General features: G+C 33.4%; 2 protein-coding genes across 2 annotated transcripts; one reads left to right on the forward strand and one right to left on the reverse strand.

Moving 5' to 3' along the window:
• The first annotated feature begins 6533 nt into the window (after positions 1-6533).
• Positions 6534-10069, forward strand: LOC130986521 (uncharacterized). Its single transcript, XM_057909951.1, has 10 exons — positions 6534-7310; positions 7377-7514; positions 7905-8093; positions 8179-8316; positions 8427-8548; positions 8652-8784; positions 8900-9029; positions 9117-9196; positions 9438-9572; positions 9656-10069. Exons 1-10 carry the CDS (start codon positions 6954-6956, stop codon positions 9878-9880), a joined length of 1647 nt encoding a protein of 548 aa, XP_057765934.1. The 5' UTR covers positions 6534-6953; the 3' UTR covers positions 9881-10069.
• Positions 9919-11009, reverse strand: LOC130986522 (NAD(P)H-quinone oxidoreductase subunit L, chloroplastic). The gene is made up of 4 exons (XM_057909952.1): positions 10641-11009; positions 10465-10572; positions 10301-10395; positions 9919-10215 (listed from the first exon to the last, which is right to left on the reverse strand). Exons 1-4 carry the CDS (start codon positions 10821-10823, stop codon positions 10065-10067), a joined length of 537 nt encoding a protein of 178 aa, XP_057765935.1. The 5' UTR covers positions 10824-11009; the 3' UTR covers positions 9919-10064.
• Positions 11010-11036: the final 27 nt, after the last annotated feature.

The raw sequence follows: 11036 nt of genomic DNA on the forward strand, positions 1-11036 counted from the left end.
AGTGGGTGTAAATACGAAAAAAAAAGAAAGAATAAAAAGCTTACTAAAAAAAATAGATGCGGTCAAAGAATATTGATGAAGGACTTGAGAGATGAGAATTACCGAAAAAAACATTTCTTGCGTGTGCTTGTGTCTTAGGGTAAATATTATGCCTTTATTTATACTACCTCCGTCCACGAAAGAACTTCATATCTTTTCTTTTTGGGACCTCCACAAAAGAACTTCCTACCTATTTTTGGACTATACCCCACCACTTATAATCCTCTTACTTTTCACTTCTCGCAACTCCCAATACACTCAACTACCTTTTATCCACTCTCAATACACTCAACAATATTTTTTCTTAAAACCCGTGCCACTCCCTCCTAGGAAGTTCTTTCATGGACGGAGGGAGTACTAGTCTTTTAAAAGAGTTTGATTGGTGTAGAATTTGTAGTCTATGTATATCTCCTAATAGAATAAAGAATAAAGATGATAAAAGAGTTCTAATCTTAATAGAAAATAATAATAATAATAATAATAATTATAATAATCTAGATGAAATTAATGGTGCATATCCATATGTAATTATCTAAAAATAATAAGATATACAAGAAAAATACTAATAATTCAACTTATATATAAATCTAAATATTTGGGATGTTACATTTCTTAAAACTTGTATCCACCAAAAGTGCTACATTCTTGGTGGACGGAGGTAGTAAGACATTTATTTTGATTCGTCTCGAATTATATCTATGAAACTAAATAAAGTTTGTGTTAAATTTAAAACAATTAATAATTGGTGTATTTTTTTTTTGACACATTTTAAAGTTTATGTTAAAATTAGTCCAAAGTTGGTGTATTTATGCGCTAATAACCCTTTTTTAAAATAATACTTATTTCGTCCTATAACAAGTGTCTACTTTTCTTTTTTGGATTATCCATAACAAATGTCTACTTTCTAAAAAAATAAAGTAGGTTCCACCACTTTTTGAATTTTAATCATCTCCACCTAAAATTTATTCCTTTAACAAAACAAAAGTGAGCTCCATCAATTTTTTTTTAAATCTTCTGCTTTAATCATATTCACAGAGTGAGTATGACACATAATGACATCATTTTTTTGTCATATCATTTAAAATAATAAAATATATAAATTATACGGTGGCATCTGGCGAGTCACATCGTAATTTCGAAGATCGAAAAATGGAAGTATGATATTTTATATAAATTTAATAATTTGAGATTTTTAATGTTCGTTCTGTTCCCCCAAATAGCTTCTTATACTTTTTTTTGGGACGTTCCCCAAATAACTTTTTATTTATTTTGGGATATTACGTCATCACTAATAATATTTTATTTATTTTTATTTTTTTCTTAAAATTTGTGTCATCCCTTACTAAAAAGTTATTTGGGGAGTGAAGAGAGTAATATTTTTTATAATTTAAAATATTTTTAATAAAATGAATATAGTTGGAAGTTTAAATACGATATTTACCATAAAAATATCTAAGATTATCGAGTTGAAGAGAAATGATGCGCGTCGGATCCACCGCAACGGAGTGTGCGTGGCATGGAGGGAATGGAGGTGTGAAATTGACCAAATCTGGCTGCCGTTAACGTCACCTACCACCTGTAAATGTACTGCGGGGTGGACAGCGTGAATTAGGAGTATGGGAAACGGAGACTAACGGCGTTATTGTCGGGCCTTATCTATCCAATTTCCCAAATCTAAAATTCTCACGGTGTTTTCTTATGCTGCCGATTCTACTTTGACGCACTTTCCTTTACGATCTACCCTTCCTTATTACGCTTCATATTTACCATTGCCCTCTTTTTATTTCATAACATATGCAACAGAACTTTCGGGGGAAACTAAAGATGATACCGAATTTAAGGTTAATAAGTTTTGGATATTGGATGCGAATTCTGGTTGTTATAAGTGGAGAAGGTCACATAATAATAATAATATTCCGATCTTTAAAATAACCCAATCCGAGAAATGTTAATAGATAGTATATCATTGATTATGACATTAACTGTTAGTCTAGGTAAATTAATAAAGCCGGTCTATTACTAATTGCTGCCAAATTAATAATAAGGTCCGATGTATCTATCATTCTGAAGACGGTCAGATGGTCGGCCGGGCCAGACACAACGCCACGCCGCCGCCGCCGCCGCTCTCTTCTCATTCAGTTTTAGGGAGGGTCTGGTGCGGTGGTACAAAATGGTGGGGCAATTCAGAGCATGGGTCATTAAATATCGATAGAGAAACATGCATAGCTTTTGAGGCCCATTATGATCACTCTAAATTAATTAATTACATGTATTATTGTTTCTAGTACGTTCAGATTGATTACAGTAGACATGTAAGTATGATATACTCCCTCCGTCCCCGCTTTTGGTATCCAGTTGAGAACGGCACATGTTTTAATAAAGTGATTGGTGTGTTGTGAGTGGAATACGGGTCCCACATTTTATGTGGGAATTAAAATAATTAAAGTGGAGTAAGGGTCTCACTTACTTTTACTAAAAATAGAAATGGATACCAAAATGTGGGACAACCAAAAAAGGAAAGTTGGATACTAAAAGCTGGGACGGAGGGAGTATAAAGTTTTTGATTGAGACGTGCCTAATTTTTGTTTATTAGAAAATAGAATGTTCATCACACAAGATGAAAATCAGTTAGTTATATATAGTTGCATATGGCGTCTCATTCAAAATCATTGAGGAGCTTTTGACTCGTCCAAGTCTTTTTCGCTTTATATTTATTTGCTATGCATGTCTTTTCTTTTATATACAAGTGCAACATACAAAAAGGAAAAGGGCAAAATGCAAAAATAACCTAAAAAATATAACTAGTATTAAAATTTATAAAACCACACCTATAAAACTATAACAAACTAATCCATTTTTACATTACTTCTATTCTTAGTTAATGGGACCCATAAACAATAAAATAAAACATTAACTTATTAAAAAATCTGAAAAAAAACAACAATTTAATTTGATTTCATAATTTTGAAAAAAATCACACTCTCTCTTCTTCCTCTGTTAAATCCGTCAAATACGTCTGCCCTCTAGCTTCTCTCTTCCCTCTATCTTCTCTTCCACCTCGTAATTGTGCATTTTTCAGTTTTGGATACTACTTCGTCGTAAATTTATTTATTTTTCTTTACCTTTTAACTTAATCACAATATTTTTATTATACTATGATCCACCACAAGCTTCTTACTATTCTTACTATCATAATATTACAATAAAATTGGATCACTTTTCGACTCATAGCACACTTATTTAATAGTATTTATTAAAACTTGTTCCCAATTAAATAATACATAGTATTTTTTAAAGAATGAAGAAGTATATATACTTTTAAAATTAAACAAGTATAAAATATTTTCTCTGCATCACGCAAAGTTAAATTCTAGTAATACAAAAACGTGAAAACTCCCAGCCCTATTTTCATTGTTTTTTACAACTAAGTTATGAAACAATATTTAAGCATAACTCCTATAGGTATCTACAAACATTCACCACCACACGCAAAAGATATAAATGCTTTCGGTTCTTCAACCTTTATGAATTTCTCCACATCACTACATATCTCATCTTGCGTTTACTTTCGCTAGATAGTGACCACAACTTCACAACTTTTTTTTGTAAAGGATATTCCAAGTTATTGGAACAAAAGTATATTTTGACATTTTAGGAATAATTTAGATTAATGTTAAATATGCTCCAATTACCTACTCTACAGACGTCGATTCTTTTTTATTTATTTATTTTTTATTAGATACAAGTTACATATTATAACATGAAATTATATATTAATTATATCAATGAATTAATCAAATAATAACCGTTCTATTACAAACTAATCGAATAAGTAAAAGTAATAAACCAAATAAAATAGATTTCACACGTTAACGTTTGATCAATTACCACTTGAAAGAGAGAGTCTTTTAATGCCCAACTTTGCCACTTAAACTAATATGCATGAGTCATTTTCAAACATGTATTTGTATATTATACGTTGTTCGTGATCAAGAATTGATACACCTTATGACCTTATGACTTTGAATCATATAACCAATGTGAAATAATACATAGATAGAGTGATTCACACGAGTCCAAATGTATTTTTAGACTATGAAGATCTATGATAGATTCATCATTTTAATGTAATAAATAAATTTATTGTACAATGTTTGAATTATCACAGAGGTGATGAATTTTTTTATTGAACTCATATTTTTTACAGTGAATTTATAATATATATATATATATATATATATATTAAAAATTCATTTTTTGAGGTAAAAGAAAATTTATTAAGAAGATAACTAAGAGACCTGAAAGTAGGAATACCAACCATAATTCTGCGCGATTCAATCTATGCATAAAGGTTGAAAAAACCTAAATAAAATAAGCAATAGCATGAACAAGAAAATTGACAATTATGTTGATATCTATACTATATTAAAAAGGGAGTTTTCAATTTGAAATTGATTTAGGTGGCAATTTTGTAAATACTAGAAAAATTAAAGTCAAAAGTTCAAACTCAAATTAATATATTTGTAAATTTTATGCACGTTTAATTATGTACACATAACACCATTAACTTTTCTTTAAAAGAAACTACCGTTAATTTTTTAATATTCCATTTACATATTTCCATTATTTTTTTTTCAAAATTATAAAATTCGATTAATTATAAAATATTTAATATGCATATCAAATTAAAGATCACGATAAGATCTTTAATTTGATATATTTTATGTAAATAGTATTTGATTTAAAATGTACAAATTAAATTTGTTTAAATATTAAAATTTTATAAATTTCTCTCTCCTCCCTCATCTTTTTGAAAAAAAATGTATTTTTGATTATTTTTTATTAGTATTTTTTTTATTTTTTTAACTTATTTTATTGACTTTTCATAATATCAAATTTTATAATTGTAATTTTTTTTATTTTTAATACTCAATTCTAATATATTTAGTTAAAAATAATTTTTATTATATTTATGAGTATAATAATTAAATTAATATTATTTTTTATATAAATATAAAAATTAAAAAATATTTTTCCGTGCATTGCACGGGATGCAAATGCTAGTATATACTAAACACGGAATAAATCATTCAGGTGCAACAAGCAATTGAGATAATCTCTGCAAACTCAGTTCTATCATCATCAGAAGAATTGAGGAATAATTTTTTAAAAAATCATTGATAGTAAGCGCGCAAAGCAGTGAAATCATAGAAGTCAAACAATAAATTGCAACTATTAATTCGGTTTCACTATCTAGACTATGGAAAATGGGGTTTTGAATTAATTCTAAAGCAACAATAAAACATCAATTAAAAACTAAATAAATAAAAGATTGATTAAGGAAAATCAAATGGGATAAAGTTGTTTCAATAATACTAATTCGTTTTCAATGGATAATCTAGCTTGAACTCACTTAAATTAGTCAAGCACATGAAAAATTCTATCTTTTCTAGATTAATGACATTATTAGTCTAAACCTGCTGTTTAACATCTATATCATTGATCAATATAATAACATGTCATAATTATTATGTCAAACTAATTATTCACTTGCAACTCCAAAAAAATTCGATCAAATTAATTATCATCGGTTAATCTCAAATCTCATCTTCTGTGTTCCAATTTATGTATTAATCATCTACTTTCAGTTTCAAATCAACACAACAAATCATATTCAATTGGTGGGCGCCAATCAATTAAATTAAACAAAAAAAATAAATTCAAGAACATAAGAAGGAAACGATCATGCTTGATTAATAAATATACTCCTTCGTCCCATATATTAGTAATGTCCCAGTACTTTTGGGCACAGAGATTAAAAAAAAGTGTAATTGGTGTATAAAATGAGTAGATGGAAGATATTTAAGGACTATTTTAAGTGAGTTTGTGTTTAAAATGAGTTGAAGCCACCATTTAATAGCATTTTAAATAATTACTTTTTTACTAAAAAGAATATGAGATATCACTAGTGAGATATCTCAATATAATAACTGAGACATTACTAATGGGACGGAAGGAGTAGTATTTAAATAAAATCATCTATTTACTTTCTAACCGTATAATAATAGAAAATTAACCAATCATGTTTGTGATAATCAACAATCTAAAATCCAAGAAAAACATAAAAAAAAAACCTTAGAGAAAAAATCATATGGCCTTGAAAAGTCTTCAACTTTAATTCTTTGATTTTCTTGCTCTTCTCCAAAAACTCAAAATATGTTATGAAAAATAAGATGGGAAGCCCTATCTTGGAGCTTTTACGGGTACTTATAAGTGTTCATCAGTATCTAAACTAAATGTCCTCAAACAAGTTTTAGATATTAATAAATTAAATTAGCTAAAACTACACAATAAACACATAATTCCCTATAAAACTGAGATAGTATTAATCTTAAAAATAGGGTCATTATATAAATAGTTAGTGATATGTATATAAAGGTAGAAATGCTGGTGAACATAAAAGTGGTAATGGTAATAATCTAAGAGGGTGAGATGTAGGCAGTTTTGCATGTGGCACAGCACATGGCATATCATAGTTGTCTGAAAATCCTACTACAAATAGAGGGATGGATATAAGGCTTTCAAAAGGGCAGAGTTGCTTGTTTCTAGTTATCAAAGAAAAGAGGCACAGACAATATGCCTCTTCGTGTGATCTAGGAGTAGGACCCATCAATTCAACTTGGGTTTCACTTTCACCCATTTTCATCACAAGGGCCGTTAGGCCCGGAACTGTATATATAGGCCCAAAACACATTTGGGCCGACAACGACGATGATTACGTGGAGGAATTGTAGGCGGTGGTCAAATGTCGTCTTCTTCTTCTTCTTCACACTGAAACAGTCCTTGATCGTATTCGTGCTAGTAAACTCCGCTCCCTTATCCTCTTCCTTGTCCCAATTTTCCACCGAGTTTACATGGAAGAAGCCAATTCATTTTCCGAACCGACTCATCATGGCTGGCAGAAAGTCACCTACGCCAAGAAACACCGCAAGACCACGCCCTCCGACTCTTCCAAACTCCAAGGATCCGCTAAAAATGTAGGCTTGGAGAAGCATGCAGAGGAATTGGAGGAGCAGCCCGCGTTTTATGATGACGACGACGAAATTCTGGTGAGCTCGAACAAGGATCGGGACGATGACGAAGACCAAGAGAACTCTGCCAAGGCCAGTAAGGATAAGCCGAAGAAGATTAAGAAGCTTAAGATCACGGTAGCTGAGGCCGCCGCCAACATCGCTGCTGATGATCTCGCCGCTTTTCTCTCCAGCATTTCGGTAATCTTTCAGTTTTTGTTATTTTCTGTTGGTGGAATTGGAGAATTTATGGATTTGTGGTAATAGGAATCGTATGAAGGCCAGCAAGGCATTCAATTGATGAGGTTTGCGGACTATTTTGGGCGAGCATTTTCAGCAGTGAGTGTGTCACAGTTTCCGTGGCTCAGATTGTTCAGGGAGTCTGCCGTGGCTAAAATTGCTGATGTGAGTTGCTCTGGATTTTTATTTCTAGACATTTTGGGGTTTGATGGTTTAAATATTTGTGGGTTCATGCATTTGCATCTAAGGACTTTATGCGACTGAAACACTACTAGAAATCGGAGATAAAGAATTCATATCAAATTGCGAGGTAAAAGGGATGCTTAGTTCTGCATGTTTTGGATTAATAGAGTATTGCAAAAATATAAGGTCTCTGAAATGGACAAAAGTGCTGCATTTCTATTGCTTTTATTAACCATTGCCCCGGCTATATGCCTGCTTGTATGAGTCAAATCTTTAAGGTTTTCGCTTTTATTTTAGCATCTTATGCTTCATCTTGTTTTGGGTGCTTAGGGGCCTGCTTGGAGACCTAATTTGATAATTTCTGATTAACAGGTTCCTGTTTCTTATATTTCTGACTCTGTTTACAAGACATCAGTTGACTGGATAAATCATCATTCCTATGATGCATTAGGGACATTTGTGTTATGGTCACTGGATAGCATTTTTGCTGACTTGGCAACCCAACTATTGGGTTCTAAGGGTTCAAAGAAAGGAGGCCAGCCTACATCTTCAAAGTCTCAGGTAGATACACTTGATGCTGTTGTATACAGCACTTACTTCTGAGTCAGCCTAGTATTGTATCGTTTTCTAACTGTTGATACTGCAGGTTGCTATTTTTTTAGTTTTGGCTATGGTGTTGCGGCGGAAGCCAGAGGTACTAATCCATTTATTACCCAAGTTGAGGGAAAACTCAAAGTACCTTGGACAAGATAAACTTCCAGTTCTTGTATGGATGATCATACAGGTGAGTGAACTTCTTTATCCACATTAGCATGATATCCGGTTGTAGGTAGTTTGTGATCTTTATTCTTGTGAAATATGTATCGCCATCTGATGCCAAATCATTTTGTGTAGGCCTCTCAAGGAGATTTACCTGTAGGATTGTACATATGGGCACATTTTATCTTGCCAATAATTGGTGGAAAATCAGGATCTAATCCTCAGTCCAGGGACTTGGTTTTGCAGCTAGCAGAGAGGTTTATTTTTCGTTTTTCGTATACTTGCAGCACTTTATGGTTTACAGTTTTCACTGGTGGTTTTGTTTTTTTATGAAAAAACTATTCTTTATCGTTCTGGCAGAATTCTTGCTGCGCCAAAAGCTCGTAGTGTACTAGTTAATAATGCTGTCAGGAAAGGGGAGCGCTTAGTATCACCTGCAGCACTAGACCTACTTTTGCATGCAACATTTCCGGCATCTTCTGCAAGAGTTAAGGTAGGAGTGACCAGGGATCTTCTATAATACTATCTAGACGTCCCGTAGAGCAATCTGTTTTGTTCTGTAATCCAGTTCTCCACATAATTACTATCTAAACCAGTATCCGTAATAGGCTACTGAAAGATTTGAGGCAATTTACCCAACTCTTAAAGAGGTTGCTCTTGCGGGTTCTCCCGGAAGCAAAGCAATGAAGCAAGTATCACAGCAGATGCAGTCTATTGTTGTCAAAGCAGCCGGAGAAGGTGATGTTGGATTGGGAATTTGGGATTGGTACCAACCTGCATGATTTCTTTCTAAAGTATGTAGTTGATAATACTGATCCTATGCAGGTATCCCCGCTTTGTCCGAGGAAGCAACAAGCATTTTCATTTGGTGCTTGACCCATAATCCAGACTGCTATAAACAATGGGTAAGCTTTTGTTGGTAACTTTTATCTCCCCTCATTGTCCTTTTCCATTCATATTCTAGCACTTGGAACTGTCTTAGTAAGGTATGTATTAACTAATACTTTTGGAGGTTCCGAATAAATTTTCTTTTATCATACAGAAATGACTAGAAAAATCTTGTATCTTGAAGTGGAGCCCTGATCTCCATATATTTGCCTGAGATGAGGCTAGCAGTGAATTATGTTGTATAATTTGTTTGGACAGGACAAAGTTTATGAGGAGAACATAGAGGCCAGCGCTGCTACCTTGAGGAAGCTTTCTGAGGAGTGGAAGATACTTTCTTTTGAACAGTCTTGTCTTCAAACACTTGGTGAAACTCTTAGGAGTTTCAGGCTAAAGGTTAGTAGCACTACGACATGCCTTTTCAAGACAATTTATAACTTCTGCGACACTAGTTTATTTGTTTAATTTCCACTATACAGAATGAGAAGGCGTTGAGTGGTGGAGTGGATGTTAGCCGCCAAAGTAACTTTAGGGAGGCTGATAAGTACTGCAAGGCAATGCTGGGAAGGGTTTCCGGTGGTCGTGGTTGCATGAAAAGCTTGGCCTTTACTGTTGTGATGCTAGCTGTGGGAGCCCTCGTGAGCTTCGATGCATGGGATTGGAACAAGTTGTCAGTTATGCTCAAAACACAAGCATCCTTGTGAGCAAAACTTGCAACATCTGCCTAAAAATAAAGTTGCCCTTGTGTAACAGAATCGTTTCTGTGAGTGGAACGGTTATGTTGTTATTTTGTTTCATTTACATGTAGAGAGGAGACCAAAGACGTTGAGGCTAAATAATGAAATTGTGGATGGATTTGGTTTACATGAAATAAATAGGGTATAGTATTCATACTTCATAGTCTTCAGGTTTAGCCCAAGGATACTTCAAGAATCCACCCTTGATCTCTGAAGGATTTTGTGGTACAGACCACGGATACTTCATTGCTGGATCTCGTGGGAATTTTCTGAAGTTGAGGAATGGTGCCCAAAGCAGCACTCTGCCCACACAATTAACACCATTAATCATATATGAAACAACTTGTGTTTAGTGTTGAAGAAAGATAGATATGGAACAGTAATTACCCCGGGAAGAAGAGGAAAACGAACATGAACTGCACATACATCTCAAGTAGGTTCCTCTTGTACCATCTTTTTCTCAGCCAGTTCATGATGATGGGCTGCAAACAATCATTCAACAATTCATATATATATATCAACACAAACGCACACTAATTGATGCTACTCACTGGAACCACAAGGAAGTAGAAGAAAGCTGAAATCCCAGATTGAATCAGAATCCACACCAAATCTTCACCTTCATTCACACCAGTAACAGCAAAAGCAGGCTCTGCTACCTGTTCAAAACTAGAGTCAATTTTGAACAAGCTCAAAATGAAAACAAAAGAAAACACCACAATCATACAGTTGCCAACACTCCTCCAACTTGAAGGGCCAGACCAAGAATTCTGCTTGTGCATTTCGAAACCTGTTTCCTATGGTGGGATGTTTTTCGTTCACAAGAAATGGAGAATGGATGATGATTGGGAGGAGAGAGACGATGCAAAGCCTTGGGGATGCCCAAACTCACTCTCAAGGGGCTGCTCATTTCTCAGCCAATTGTCGTCTTTCCTTATCTTTCTGTCTCAGTTATACATGCTAAGTAGGATAAATGATCAATAAAGAGTTTTTTTTAATTGAGCAAATAAAGAGTTAAAATGGAATAAGTTGTTAAAGACAGCAATTACTTCCAAACTGAGCTTCTCTGTTTCTCTGGTTAATGGAACACACCGTTAAGAATTTTCACCGTATAGTAATTAAT

The sequence above is a fragment of the Salvia miltiorrhiza genome, chromosome 5 (genome assembly GCF_028751815.1).
Source record: "Salvia miltiorrhiza cultivar Shanhuang (shh) chromosome 5, IMPLAD_Smil_shh, whole genome shotgun sequence".
Classification (NCBI taxonomy): Eukaryota; Viridiplantae; Streptophyta; class Magnoliopsida; order Lamiales; family Lamiaceae; genus Salvia; species Salvia miltiorrhiza.